At 40.5% G+C, this 16,127-nt stretch overlaps 1 protein-coding gene across 1 annotated transcript; it reads right to left on the reverse strand.

Moving 5' to 3' along the window:
* Positions 1-10,635: 10,635 nt before the first annotated feature.
* On the reverse strand, positions 10,636-11,580 carry LOC113913630 (olfactory receptor 10A6-like). The gene has a single exon (XM_035723065.1). The coding sequence runs from the start codon at positions 11,578-11,580 to the stop codon at positions 10,636-10,638; it is 945 nt and encodes a 314-aa protein (XP_035578958.1).
* Positions 11,581-16,127: the final 4,547 nt, after the last annotated feature.

Consider the following 16,127-nt stretch of genomic DNA (forward strand, 5'->3'; position numbering starts at 1 on the left):
TTTTTTTTTTTTAAGATTTTATTTATTTATTTGACAGAGAGAGACACAGAGAGAGAGGGAACACAAGCAGGGGGAGTGGGAGAGGGAGAAGCAGGCTTCCCACGGAGCAGGGAGCCGGATGCGGGGCTCGATCCCAGGACCCTGGGATCATGACCCGAGCTGAAGGCAGACACTTAATGACTGAGCTACCCACACGCCCCTGGAGAAGTTTTTTTTTTTTTTAAAAAAAGAAAAGAAGAATATGTAGGAAAAGAGAGAAAAAAATGCAAAATCTAAATGAGGAAAAATATATCACCACAGCTAAAAATAATTTGCTAGGTTCAATATGATGCCATGTACCATTTTGGAACATATAATTTAAAAAATATAAATGAAGGGGGTTATTGTCTACACCATTCTAGAGCAGTCATTTCCAATCTTTTTCACATTATAGCATATTTGGAAATGATAATGTTAATGTCATAATGCTGTAAAAAAAAGATTTTATTTGTGCCCGGACACAACAGGCATTACGACTCTGGCCATCCCAGCACCTCTGTATTTATGGTCAGCTGGTTGGAAACTCTCTTCTAGAAGTCCTGGTCAATGCACCATGCCAAGGTAAGAGTAAGGGGAGACAATAAGGAAGGAAATGTAGAAAGAAGGAAACAAAATGACCAAAATTACCGTATTTTTCAGAAATTATTATCTAAGTTGGTAGAGAAAAATATGGGGAACACCCCAAGAAAGAACCAGAAGCAGGAGGGTTGGGGTTTATTCAGGGGAACTCTAAATTCAGAATCAACACATGCAAGCAAGAGGAGGAGGCATTGGAGCTAATTATCAAAATGGTTAATGAGGAATTACCGATGGCTAGTCAATCCCTTTTCCTCTGCTTATGCTGAACAGTAGGCCAAAATCTCATTTTCTGTGAAACTAAAGCAGTGAGTGTGGGTAGTAGGACAAGAGACTCAGGATGGTTGTCCAGTTAGGATGGGAAAACCACGATGGATGGAGGCAGTAACAATCAAAACAAATTTTAAAACCATTGACACAACTCTGCATGGCAGCATGTTCTGTTCCTCCAAACAAATGAAAGGAAGTTCATCAGACACCACATCCATAGATAAATAAATTGGCATTTTCAATCGCAAGGTGAGATGAAAATCAAGAAACACCAAGCACTGGAGGAAAGCCTTTGCTTTGAAAAAGAGGAACCCAATTTTATAAACAGAAGAGATGATACCTAATAACATCACAAAACAAAAAGATGTGAAAAGGTTATTTCAATTAATCATACATGTTTTACAAAATAATGTTTCCATTAATGAGAAATACTTTAAATTATGACCATTGAAAAAATATTGGAAAACTTATTAGATAAGAAAGAGAATGGTCTGGATACAGAAGTGAGTAACGTCGAGGAAGGCGTGGGTGGCCTAGAAAAGTAAGTCAAGTTATTCTCCCCCAAAAGCAACACAGAGAGACAAGATTTGGGGGGGGGGGTGCCTGCCTGTTTCCATCAGCAGAGTGTGCAGCTCTTGATCTTGGGTTGTGAGTTCAAGCCCTACTTTGGTGCAGAGATTACTTAAATAAACTTAAAAAAGAAAAGAAAAGATTTGGAAAACATATGAGAAAAGTCAATATATGAAAGATATATCCAGAAACCCAAGGCCTCTTTGAGAGGAGTTCCAAGAAAAAGCAAATAAAGACAATGGAGGAGGTGAAACAAACTTTAAGAAAATCCCGTACAGCTGAAGAGTCTACAGATTACACAGTCCCACTGAATGGTAAGCGTGATGTATGGAGGCTCAAATGCAGATCTCGTGATGAAGTCCAGAGCACCAAGAATAAAGGGGAACGCTACAAATTTTTCTTGAGAAAAAATATAATTTCACTTTGAAGAACTAAAATAAAAGTTCCACATTTCTCTTCAGCAACCCATTTGTTTCAAGAACGCAACAGAGTAGTATGCTCAAAAATCTGAGGAAAGCTCATTTTGAACCTAAAATCCTACATCCAAATAGCACATAGTGGAGATACAAAATAGAGCATTTTCAAACATGAAAGAACTCAGAAAGTTTATTGTTCTCAGAATCTTCCTGAAAGGACTCCTCGAAGATACAATGCAGGTATACCTGGCTAAAGGAAGCTCTCTCTCTTCTTCCCTCCCTCCCCCCACCTCTCTCTCACACACACACCAAAGTGATAAATAAGAAACAAGTAAACCATATAACTAAACCCAAGTAATCCATTGCTGCAAACAATCTCAACATGACAGATAATACAGGGGGAGCGAGTGGGTTTGGGGAGGAAGGAAATAAGAGCGTACTAAGGTTTTAATCTTATTGAAGGAGACGGATATGGTAGAGATATCGGTGAATGATATGTCAATCTAAGACATAAATTGAAAATTTTAAGAATTTAACTCATTCAAAAACTTAAGTTTACATTGGGATGCAAATTAGTACAACCACTTTGGAATACAGTTTACCATTACCTAGAAAAGTCGAAAATATGAATAATCTAACTGTAGGCTTTCAACAATCATCTTATTTGTTCTGCGTTTATTTTAATTCGGTTGTACTTTTTTTCCTTAATTCTGGAGATCATCATTAAGAACAGGTACTTTTCCCCCTAGAAATATCCCTTTATTTCATGAGAGAGCATTTCAGAAGTTCTCTTCAGCTCCATTCCGGTCCCTTACTCCTCTCCACCAATCCCTCAATTACAGTCATGCCAATATGATCCTAATCTCCCCCCGCAGTCTGTGACCCCTGTGCCTTCTGCCAGCACCCCACTCACTAGGACAGCCTCATTAGTCAGCTGACGGGAATCTCTGTGTCCACCCTGGTGCCCTTTTTTTTTTTTTTTTTTTTTTTTTTTTAAAGATTTTTTTATTTATTTATTCATGAGAGGCAGAGACAGAGAGAGAGAGAGAGAGAGAGAGAGAGGCAGAGGGAGAAGCAGGCTTCCCACTGAGCGGGGAGCCCGATGCGGGACTCGATCCCAGGACCCCGGGATCATGACCTGAGCCGAAGGCAGACGCTTAACCATCTGAGCCACCCAGGCGCCCACCCTGGTGCCCTTTTAACTCACTCTCTACTCCACAACTACCCAAAGACATTTTCAAAACGCAATCTCTTCATGCCTGCCCTTGGCTTAAAATTTTTCAGTGTCATTGGGGTATACAAGAGACTTCAATTTTAGTTGAGGTCATATTATTCTAAAGCATCCTCTAATGATAATGCTTCACTTAATTTGGTAGTGGTTCCATGAATAGCTTTACATTCTTCTCTGTATTCCATACATGAAATATTTCTCACAGAAGAGAAACAGCCAAAGAAATCTCAAACCAAACCAAACTCAGAATCAAAACAAAGCAGCAGAACTTTTTCAGTAGCTTCTTTAACACAGCATTAGGGGCCTACAAGTCTGACTCCTGCTACCTCTCTAGTCATGAATCACAAACTCGACTTCTTTGGGTTCTTTTCTTGGGATTTGCTTCTTTTTTTCTTTTTAAAGATTTTATTTATTCATTTGAGACACAGAGATACAGAGAGAGAGAGAGAGCATGAGCAGGGGGAGAGGCAGAGGGAGAGGGAGAAGCAGGCTTCCTGCTGAGCCAGGAGCCTGATGCGGGGCTCGAACCCGGGGACCCCGGGATCATGACCTGAGCCGAAGGTGGATGATCAACCATCTGAGCCACCCAGGCGCCCCTTGGGATTTGCTTCTTGCTGCTGCAGAGCCTTTGTTGTTTCTGCTCACAACACTTTCTACTCCTGCCCTCTACCAATTTTCTTGTGATTTCCTACTTAAACTTCAGATATTAATGCAAATATCGCTTTCTTAGAGATGTCTTTCTTGACCTCTTCAGACAAGGAGAAATGTGCTTTTGTGTGTGTGTGTGTGTGTGTGTGCGTGCACGTGTGTGTGTGCGTGTGTGTGTGTGTGTGTGTGTGTGGTCATTGGTTTGCATTTATATATTCCTTCAAACACATGTTGACTTGTAACGATATGCTGATTTGTGTGATTATTTGATTTACATCTTTTGTATTACCACGAGCTCCACGTGGGCAGGAACACTGTCTATTTTGGCTCCACATTTTAGAGTCTGGCACGGAGGGACGCCTGAGTACATAGTAGTTGAACAAAGAAGTAAATGGGACCTGATGAGTATAGGTGGTGGTCAAAAACTTGAAACTTGGGATTAGAGGGAAAGATACTCTATTTCCACTTTTGCCGCTTAGCCGTGGACAACGTATGTAAGCTCTCCACAGCTAGGTGTCCTCCTGTGTAAAATGAAAGTCACAGTAGGGCCCAAGCGACAGGACTGTTAAGAGCATTAACTGAGAGAGCTCAAAAGCACTCAGCACACACCCAGCTCCTAGCAGGCACTCCAAAGTGTGATTTATTATATTTTCATACTTCTTTATTTTTCTTCTTCTATTGTTGCAAAATCTTCATGTCGAAATGTTCTCCTTGTCTGCGCATACTCTTTTCAATGTGATTTGCTGATCTTTCAAGTGCTCCTGAAACCTCCATCTCAGGCCATGTATAAAGCATCTGACCGACACACAGGGAGAGGAGATGAATGCACTAGCAGAGCTGGGGTGCAGCCCGGACTCCTTCAGGGGTCTCACAGGATGTGTCACTCTCTGCTCTTTTTTCTTTCCACTTGTGTTGCATTCTCAGTGTTTTTTGTTTTGTTTTGTTTTGTTTTGTTTTCAGGGAAAATAGAGCTGTGTTTTGCTCATAGACTTGTTTTGTTTTTACCTTAGATTCATGTGCTTATGTTAAACAAGTCTTAAAGCCCGGAAGAGTTAGCTAGGGAAAACCGTCCTGCTTTCTCCTCGGGGTTGAGATTGGCCAAGGTGTCAGAAATTCACGATTGACTGAAACTATCTGAAGTTTGGCCAACTTCTCCAGGATCGACAAGCATTTGTTACTCTTACTTGTCAGTGGTGGCCGAAGGGGCTCAGTGAAGGGGAACATTTGGATTTAAGTAGACTTTAATTACATTGCACATCCCTACTCTAGACCGGTGTTTTAACTCTGGGAAGAGGCTTCAAAGTGTGGCTTCATTAGAAATACAGGAGTCATTTTAACCTGATTGCTCTTCATCACAGCTTAAAACTGACACCTAAACCTTTAAGAATAAACTCATAGTCCCTGGTTCCTGACACTGTTCACCCTTGGTAAGTGTTCTCAGAGGACCTGAACGCTACTACTGATTTCAGTAAATGTTTTCATGATTTCACTGTGGAGTTAATGTTTAACAAGTTCCACAGGAACCAATTTCCTGCTTGAGGAAACTTCCTTACCAAGTTCCCTAATTATTCCCAGACAGCCATCACCCTGTGGAATCCAGCCAGCCCAGGGAGGTTGTTAATAGGCCACACATGGCAGCTACACTTTAGTTACCAAGGAAACTGATCAACTGTACTTCAGAGAGCCATGTTTGACACGGGGAGACCAGGGAGTTGTAAGCATGTGTATTTCTGCTGCCTCTTGTTTTCTTTTAGCCCAAGGAGGATGCCAAGTAAATCAGGGCATACATCCTCCTCTGAAATCACTGAGAAATTGTCTACAGTGAATTCTCTGGACCACCATTCTCAAACTTTGTAGTCTCAGGACCTCTTTATACTCTGACAATTTGTAGAGAACCTCAAAGAGCTTTTATTTCTACAGATTATAGTAATTGATATTTACGATATTAGAAATCAAAACTAAGACATTTTAAAAATATCTGCTTATTAACTCCTTTAAAAATAACAATAGTGACCCATTACACATAAACAGAAATAACATATTTTGATGGAAAATAATTGTATTTTCAAAAAACACTTAGAAGAGGGGCATTGTTTTGCAATTTTGCAAATCTCTCTAATGTCTGGCTTAATAGGACATAGGTGAATTCGTATTCAGTCTGAATGCAATCTGTTGTGATATAATGCGTCATGTAGCTTCTGGCAAACTCTACTGTACATTTCTGAGAGAATGAGAGATAAAAGGCAAATCATATCTTAAAAGTAACTTTGACCTCACAGAACCCCTAAAAGGGCCTCAGTGTCTGTCAGGGGTCCCCAAACCAAGTTTGAGAACCACTACTCTAAACAAAACTGCAGTAAAAGGTGGTCACTGAATAGCTTTTATTTCTAAATGAAACATAAAGAAATAGACCGAGAAAAAAGGTTGCAGTTATTAAGATGGAAGTGTCTGTGCCCTACTCTTGATATTTCCACTGCTTTTGACCATGGCAACCTAGAAGGAGTTCTGGCCTGCTGCTGGGGATATTGTTACAAGGACATCAGGGATGGCCGGCTCCTGTTTCTTGACGATAATCAGAAAAACAGAGAAATAGCCCATCTAGAGGCCCTAACATGGAAACCAAGTTTGCTATGTTTTTATTTTGAAACATGGACTTGATATTCTGTAAATTGCCAAATGTCACGAGTCTACAAAATTTATTAGCAAAGGCTAAAATGTTAGCAAAATAAAAGGAGGTCATACTTGGAAACAGTAATAACAGAGATAGAAAGAAGTTTCATGCGCAATGGATGCCTGCTCCCCCCTCTCAAGGTCTCGTGGAAAAGCCGAAAATTAGGGGAGATGTGAACTTTCTAAAAAGAATTGCCTTTGTCTACGCCCAAAGCAATTGTTTCTTATGCTCAAATTGCTCATGTGGGGTGTCAGGAGAGTTGCACAAGGACACGTGGTGATCCTAGGTCTTGTCTCTCCTGCAAGAACGGTCCGTGTTTGATCTGAACAATTCTGCCCACAATTTCTGCTGGTGACCTACTCTGGGACTACAGTGCTAGCCAATGTGGCCACCTGTAGGAGGGTGCTCCAGCCTGGGATGTACTCTGGCACAACAGCTCAGGGCATGGCCATTGGAGAAATGCTTGGGGCACGTAAGCCCAACTTGAGAGTGTTTTCAGTTCCTTTGCATCCATCATGTAAGATGCAGTAAAGCAGCCTATGGGCCAAAAGCTTGAACTCTGACATCCAAGAAACATGTGTTCTAATCCCACACAGCCACAAAATTATCTTGAATCCTTGAACAAATTACTTAGTATCTCTCAGCTCCTCTGTTAAATGGTATTGTTGTGAAGAATAAAACGAGCTCAACCATGTAAGGGGCTTAGCCAGATATATAGTAAATGTCCAATAAATTCTAGCTATTTTTAAAATGCAAGTTTGATTTTGTTTCTCACCTATGGAACATCCTTTAGTGACTCTCCCATACCTCTCAACACTGAGTTCAAACTCCTTTATTTAGCTCATAAAGTCATTCATAGTCTGAATTTATTTTCTGTCATTCTTCAAGTGTTCTCTGCAGCTGTCACACCATTCCACTCGAGATCTTAAAATTCATCATGCTTTTCAGACCAGCTTTTCTCTAGATGTAGAGTCTTCTTTCTTGTTTTTGCCATATCGCTAACTCTTAGCAGTCTTTACAAACTGTGACCCCAATCATCTCCTCCAGGAAGCCTTCCTGGACTCCTAGTCTTAAGAGTCTTACCCAGTGAAGTCTCACAGCACAGTGTTAACCACAGTTCTAACACTCACCACACAGTGTTGTTAAGAGTTCATTTATTTGCTTCAGTCACTCAAAGTAATCTCCTAGAAGTTTTGCCTAACATCCCACACAGCAACTGGCACATGTTAGGTATCCAATAAATGGTTTTGAATTTATGAATGGATATTCAAATGAAATTGCTGACATAACCCACTATTGTGAATGTGTAATGTGTGAGTGTGAGGTAATGATTATGGTGATGGTGATGATATGCTTGCGACACTGGTGGAGATGGTGGTGGTGAAGTGATGATGAAGGTGATGGTGGTGGTGGTGGTGCTCATGGTGGTGGTGGCAAAAGAAAGGAGATGGGAAAGGGGGAAGAACGAAGATGTCCCTCAGCCTTTCTGCTCCTAAGCCTAACAAAGAGATACATCTACACCTATTAATGACATGAAACTTGCCACTGCATTTGTCATTTGCTCAAATTCTTTGATTCCAGGGCTGATGTGATTGCTTCTACTACTTTCTGTGAGTTCACCAGAGATGGTATTGGTGAACCAAGAACAAGTTTAGCTCCCGGAGCTTTCCGCGGTGTGATTAAAGCAATTATATGTTTGAGCCACTAGATGGCAGTGAGGATTTAGTCCATCTTTTGGCATAGTTCACTAAATCCCTCCTGGAGCTTTCATTTATTTAGGGCTTAGAGGCACCATCCTGAAGCTTCTTTCCAGATCCACTTCCTTTATTCCTGATACACTTGCCCCAGCCTCCTAATATTAGCTCTTTAGTCCATGGAATCCCTACAACTTCACAGCTCTGTCTTCCTCCCTCTGTGATCCATGCAACACTCTGTCCATTTGTATCTCTCTCTTCCTCAGGTAGAAACGTCTCAGCACCAGGCCTGAGCCCCATTGATTCAGCACCTCTCCTTCTCTTTTGGATTCTTTCCATGGAACTTCAGACGTTCTGGAGTCTCTCCATCTTAAGCAGACCTTCCCTGGATCATGCATCCCTCTCTAGGTATTGCCCCGAGTCCTGTTGCCCTAACTGAGAACCTCCATTCTGAGCCAGACCTCTACATCCCAGCGATCTCCTTGACTGTGATTTCACACTGACATCCCAACCTTTACTCATCCAAAATTGGATTTCTGCCCCCACATTCTTCCTTTCCAGTGTTTCCCATCTCAACAAATGGAAACCCCATCCACTCTCTGGTCCAACCAGAAATATGGGTTCATTCCTCACTTCTCTCTCCTACCTTCGCCCCACCCACACAATCCATTACGAAGTCCTGTCAATTTTATTTCTTAAGTGTGGGTGGAATCATCTGCGCTGCTCACCTTCACTGCTACCACCCCAGCCCGAGCACATTGCTCTCACTTGGGCTGTAGCAATTGTCGTCTCCTGCCTATTTCCACTCTTGAACCCTTTCCATCAATAATAAGCCAGAAAGACATTTTAAAACTACAAACGTGTCCATGTTACTGCTTTGCTTATCTCACTGGCCACCTATCATTGGCAGGTGAGTTCAGAGTTCTTGTACCAACAAGATTTTACTTGGCCTGACTTCTGCCTCCCTCTTCATCTCATTATCTCATTCCTCCCTCGCTTACAGTCTCCTCCCTTTACTGGAATGACATTAAGTTCCTTCCCATCCAGACCATCACACACATCCTTCTTTCCACGTGGATGACTCCACTCCCCACCCCCTCACGCTGGAGTTGAGCCTGGATAACTCCTACCTGTCTTTGAGGCTCAGTTTCAATGTCACTTTCTCAGGGAGGTTCCTGAGAAAGTCCTTCCCAATGCCAATGCTCTCCCCCACACCCCCTCCACATCAGATAAGGTCTTCCTGTGAAGATCCCAGGGTATCTTGTGCTACTCCTGTTTAACAGTTATCACAACTGTAATTGTGTTTTTAGTGTGTGGTTATTTGTTTAATAGTTATCTCTCTCATTAGACTATCTTGCTAAACTTTGTGCTCTTAGGACCTAGCACAGTTTCGGATATATAGAAGTCATTCAACAAATATTGTTAAATAAATAAATGATCTTCCAAAACAATCCCATGCTGCTCTCTATCACACACTGGGTGAATATATTCTTTTTTAAAAAAAAATATTTATTTGACAGAGAGCACAAGCAAGGGGAGCAGCAGGCAGAGGCAGAGGGAGAAGCAGGCTCCCCGCTGAGCAGGGAGCCCGATGTGGGGCTCGATCCCAGGACCCTGGGATCATGACCTGAGCCAAAGGCAGACGCTTAACAACTGCGCCACCCAGGCGCCCTAGGTGAATATACTCTAAGATAACCTGATGAAAGCTAGATATGATCTATAACTTCTATAGGTCCCAGAATAGAGCCAGTGTGATCTTTTCAGTAAAGAACTGTTCTTTTCAACTCATACATGGAACAGATTTTCACTCAAAAAAAAAAAAAGCCCATCTCTTTATTGTTTTCTTAGGGCTCAGTCCAGTCAGTGGGGTAGAGTGGGCCTTCAAAGCCAATCTGAATTACATTTTAAAAAAGTAATTTGGGGTGTACACAGGTGGTGCAGTCAGTTAAGCGGCCAACTCTTGATTTCGGCTCCGGTCATGATCTCAGGGTCCTGGGATGGAGCCCTGCCTTGGGCTCTGTGCTCAGTGGGGAGCCTGCTTCAGGATTCTCTCTGTCCCTCTGTTCCCCCTGCACCATGCTCTCTCACTGTCTCTAAAATAAATAAATCTTTTTAAAAAAAGTAATTTGATGATATTTATAAAAGTTTGCAAATTCACCGTTGCTTTGACCCATTAAACCCATGTTGTGAAACCTCCTCTACAGAAATTAAAGCCCCATTATTTGTATGTGTATAAAACTAATTTATTTAGCATAGTGCAAGGGGCAAAACCTAACATAAACACCTATGTGGCCACCAATCAACAAATTTTAAAAACTCTTTTATACCCAATATTAATGAACATTATACATTTCTGAAAAAAGAATAAAACATTAATATATGAAGATACCTCTAATGTATTAACAAATATGTGGAAATAAAGAGGTTAAGCATACTCATACCAAGAAAGGCAAATGGTTGCCACCATTTATTAGAGAGAGTTCAAACAGTGACCAAATATCACATGGCTTCTCAGCACAGTCAGAATGGGTGTGAATCCACTATTCTTCGCCATAATTTCATCAAAGCTTTTTTCATCTCACTGTTTCTCAAGCTGTAGATCAGTGGATTCAGCAAAGGTGTAAGAAGTGAGTAAGACAATGACATCAGCTTCTTGGTGTCTGGGGAGTAGCCAGATTTGGGTTGTAAATAGGTCATACTGGCCGTGCCATAGAAGAGGGTCACAGACGTGAGATGGGAGGCACAGGTGGAAAAGACCTTTTGCCTCCCAGTGGCTGATGGCATCTTCAGGATGGCAAAGAGAATCCGAATGTAAGACAAGAGAATCAACACAAAAGGAACCATGACAATCAAAATGGTGCCGGTGAATGCATAGATTTCAAACAGAAAGCTATCTGCACATGCGAGTTCTAGCACTGCTGGGGTTTCACAGGAGATATGATTGATTTCGTTGGGGCCACAGAAGGGAAAACTGAAAACCCATGTGGTCTGCACAGTACCTAACATGAAACCTAAGGTCCATGACATTATAAGTAATTTCATGAAAACCCTCTTGTTCATAATCATTGGGTAGCTCAGAGGATGACAGATTGCAGCAAAGCGGTCATAAGCCATCGCCCCCAGGAGAAAACATTCAGTGCCACCAAAAAAAAGGATGAAATACATCTGTGCAAAACAGCCTGCAAAAGTAATTGACATTTTCTCAGTGGAGAGGACCACCAGCATTTCAGGCATAATGACTGCACTGAAACTCACGTCCACCACAGACAAGTTCTGGAGGAAGAGGTACATGGGAACGTGGAGGCTCTGTTCCAAGGAGATGCTGACTATAATGATGGCATTTCCCAACAGAGTCACCAGGTAGACAACCAAGAAAACCCCAAAGATCTGCTCTTGGAGTTCCGGAAAGTTAGAAAAGCCCAAGAGGATGAATTCAACCACAGAGCTTTGATTTTGCCTTTTCATTTCGTGGTGGAGAGTATTTTGTTTTTAGGGACATTGTATACAAATTATGAAGTCATTGTCCAGTAGTTGAGAGTCTGCGTCTGCAATTCACCCCAGATATTCTTGGCTGAGATGTAAAAAAGAAGACATCCTGACTAAATTCAGTTTGGCGATTTTAGATATGGCCAACTACTCGGATTAATAAACCTTTCAAGTAAAAAACAGGAAGTGAAGAATGCCAGCTCAGAAGTCTTGTCTGAAAAGTACAAGATATTATCAAAATGCTCTTGTAACTTATACATTATATAGTTTGATTTTAAACCTAGCCTTAAACAAACGTAGATATTTTATAACTGAGGTTCCATTCCCATGACATTGCTATCAGAATCGTCTGTTTTTCTCAATTTTATATAAATGGATATTTTTAAAACTACCAAAAATAAAGTGCTAAAAAGTAGACAAAGGGAAAAAGATATCCACAAAAATTTTTAAGACAACCTAATGATTCAAAGTTACAGCGCAGTTGATTTATATTTATTATAAATATTTATCATTTCAAAATACCTGTATGAAACTTATTAAATACGAAAAATACATCTAAGTTCACCCGAGTTGTGGGTTCCTGCAGAGTTTTCATATTTCATATTTCAAAATCTTAGGTGATCTGTAAATAGTGTGAACTTCTTCAGGATTATTGATTTTTGCAAATGCTGGTCATGGCCAAATTAGATACTCAGATTGGCCTGCATGGGAAATTTTAAGAGCCAGTTCTCTATGGCAAATCCTTGTGACCATGATATTTAAGAATCATCCAATTCTGATCATTCTAAAACTGATTTAAATGTTTCCTCTCTGTCTGTCTTTTCTCTCTCTCCGATTTTCTTTCTTATCAGGAGTTCATTTAATCACTAATAATTCAGCAAACACTGATTGAGCAAGTACCATTTCCTAGGTTCAGTAATCACAGGCACACACTGGATCCTCAGCTCAACAGAAAGTGGGAAACAATACATAAAATAGCATTCCACTGTTACCCCAGTACTTCAGTTCTTATCTATTATACATTGCTCTGTGTTGTTCCATTATCAGCAAGTGACATTGTATGTATATATACAAATAAGGGGGTTAGAATTTATGTATACACATGTACATATTATATGTTTATAATATTTGCAGATTATATATGAGCAAAATCTAACTCCATCACTAGAACATAAACTCCAGGAATCCAAGAATTTGTTTGTTTCTTTGCTACATTCACAATGTCTACAATAGTCCCTGGCCCATAATTGATACTATACCAATGTTTGGTGAATAATGGGATAAAATAATGAGGAAATCCATGATATCTTTAAGGAATAGAGTGTCAAAAAGAAGAGTGAAGCCAACACACACACAACACTGTTGGCAAGCAGAGGTAATAACAAAGGGCTATGAGACATTTCTATGAGGGATTCAATACTTCTGAATGGGGAGGGAGTGTAAATAACCAAATAGCATGTCACCAGTGGAAGATACAGTAGGCAGGGGAAGAAAGCATAGGGAGGGAGGATGACTTGCTCAGATCAAAGGTATTGATGGCACCCTAGCATTACAACGGACACCTACTGGCTTTAGTGTGATGTTTTGAAAACCAGCAGCAATACACTGTGGGAGTTGAAGAACTCAGGAGAACAGAAGGACACAGCAAGCTGAAGACATTCATGTCATCTTGAGTAAAGACCAGTAGGACATTAGCAGAGAGTGGAAGGCAACTTGACTTATTTCTGAGTTTGACCATATCATCCATTAAAAGTAAGTGTCCATACTAACCCTGCTAATTATAGTTTGCCTATCAAAAGTCACCTGAAATCAGTAAAATATGGTCACAGGATCAAACACTTAAAACCCATTTCTGATGAGAACACAGAATAAAGTGTATTTAGTTCCAAATATTTAGAAGTGAATAGATTTGAAAATTGGAAAATTTAGAGTGTAATGTAAATAAAATAGAAAAATGTTGTAGAATGGATTGTAAGCATCTTATGGAAAAAAAAACAAACATTCGTGACTGGTAACGAGCCACTGACTGCAGTGGCTGCACCTTTTTCTCTGGAACTTAGAGACCCAGTGCTGTCTTACAGAGCTCCTGGAAAGAAAGATTTAGGCAGAGCACTCCCTAAAGAGGTTTCATCCTTCCAGATGAAGAGGTAGGAGTTGCACTTATTATTTACCAAGTTCCCTTCCAGCTGCAAAATTCTAAGATTTGATGACTGATGTGTGCAAATTACTTATACCTCTAATTATTGCCCCAACTTTTCTCTGAAAAAAAAGAGAAAAAGAAATTCACCAGCATCAAAACCAAGGAGTCTACTGATTCCGATGTGCCAGTTGCATCCAGTGATTCCTGAGCATGGAGATGTCACTTCAACAGCATCTCCAACGACCAGTTGGAGAGGAACTAAAAATGGAAAACCCACCAACACACACACACACACACACACAGCAGAATCCTCCCTTTCTCACTTATTGGCTCTGTCTTTTTACATTTCTCAGTACTTTGTCAGAAATTTTACCTCTACTCCAAAGCCACCTGCTCCTACATACAATTCAGTGCTTCAGGGCACTGATTCCAGAACATTATATGACATTGAATCGTATGCCCCGTAGAATCCCTCCCTGGAGAACTTGGAATCATGTCATAAACACCTTCTCATATTTTTGCATGATGACTAAAGAGGCTTGATCTTGGCCCCCCAGGTGCGAACCCTCAAGAGCACACCCTTGGACCATCACTCCTTCATATTCCTATGGGGAATAAGTGCCTCTTCATGCAAGAGACTCAGTTCACGATGACATCTCCAATAGGAGGTGAAAACAGAGGCTGACTAACAGTTGTAAACTGGGAAAGAAGAGATTGGTGGCATGAGAGCGTGAGCAAAGGCAGGTGAGCTAGAGGTAGAGGATGACTGGGTGGAATGCACAGTTTGGGCAATGGTGGGAAACTAGTTAAGGCAAGTCGACTGAAGCCTAGTTGTAGAAACCTGAATGCTTACTCCCACCATCAAAGAACTTCTGGTCATTTGTAGAAGAAATATAGAGCCACTGAAAATTTTTGAGAAAAATATCATAACAATTGATTTTATTGAAAGAGCTTTTCAACTATGACTCAAATGATCTGGACTAGAGATTTGAGCAAATCATTTATCTTCACTGATTCTGTAACTTTCTCTATAAAATAAATATAATGTGATTAATCTCATTGAATATACGTTAAAATCAAGGGATTCAGGGATCAGTCTACACTGAGTGAACAATCAAGGAGACCATTTGGCTCAGTCCCCACAGAGTGAAGAGATGAATCACTCTGCAGATTTGGCTCCTGTCATGAACTGGACAATGTGACTGAATGCTTGTAACTTTTGTCTACTTCTTGCCGCACTTTCCTAAAGCAGGTTGCATTCTCAAGGAAGCTCACCTCTCCTGGCAGCAATAAGGCTGCCAACAACACCTAGGGATTCATTCTATCTACTCTGTGTCCAGTGGGAAATATAGCGGTTTTTCTGAGGTAAAGGGATTTTCATTCCCACATTCCAATCCAGGGATCCCTCCCATGTCATTTGCCATGGTGGAATTACACCCCAGGCATGAGCCAGCCCCATGCACCAGGCTGGGAAATGCTGCCTAATATGTATTCTGTATGAATCATACCCCATAGTTTCCATGGGGTCTTCTGTCATCCGTGCTATCTTTCTTTTTTTTTTTTTTTAATCCGTGCTATATTTCTTGTGTCAGTGGTGGTAATGCAGGTGATGTACAGTTTGTGAGAGGTCATCAAAATGTAGAGTCAGGATTTGTGCACTTCATATATGTATATTAGACAGGGATGAAAGTGTGTAGAAACAATTCAGATACATGCAAAAGAGGGTAAAAAACGAAGTTATATTAGTATAAAACTATAATTTCATAGCCAATAGTACTAAATAGATAAAAGAAGAACCAAAATGTAGAAATATTAACACACCTCCCTCAATGATGGACAGATAAAGTAGACCAGAAAGATATAAAAATGAGAAGGTTATAGTAATAAAATGTTGCTTTAACAGATGATAATAACAGAGTAAATATGAGAGAGAAACAACACTTTTTATGCTGCTAACTTTATGTTTTCCTTCCAAAATATTTATGGAATATTTACAAAAAGTCATTATATACCTGTAAGAAGGATATATCAATAAATCCAAATATTTGGGGTTAATACACATAACATACTGTGAAATAAAACAACAGAACAACAGCCAAATGCATAAAAGAAACTAGAGCCTTGGAAATTTCAAAACACTCTGAAGGTATCCCTTTAGCTAACAGGAAGTTGAAAATGAAATTCAGACTACTAAGATAACAGTTTCAAATAAAGTTGTTGTATTTTCATGTGATAATGTGTCCAAAACTGTCCTCCCAGTCTTCTCCTAAACCTGCTCCACCATCAGCATTCCCCAGCTCAGGGAACAGCAGCTCAAAGCTTTGAGTTCCATAGGCTGAAAATCAAGGAGTCATTTTTCCTCCCAACCCAGGTCAACTTGATAACC

This window comes from Zalophus californianus, chromosome 11, assembly GCF_009762305.2.
Source record: "Zalophus californianus isolate mZalCal1 chromosome 11, mZalCal1.pri.v2, whole genome shotgun sequence".
Classification (NCBI taxonomy): Eukaryota; Metazoa; Chordata; class Mammalia; order Carnivora; family Otariidae; genus Zalophus; species Zalophus californianus.

What these genes read in the sequence shown, in the direction of transcription:
- LOC113913630 (XM_035723065.1), bottom strand. Translation starts at nt 11,580, where the DNA reads ATGAAAAGGCAAAATCAAAGCTCTGTGGTTGAATTCATCCTCTTGGGC.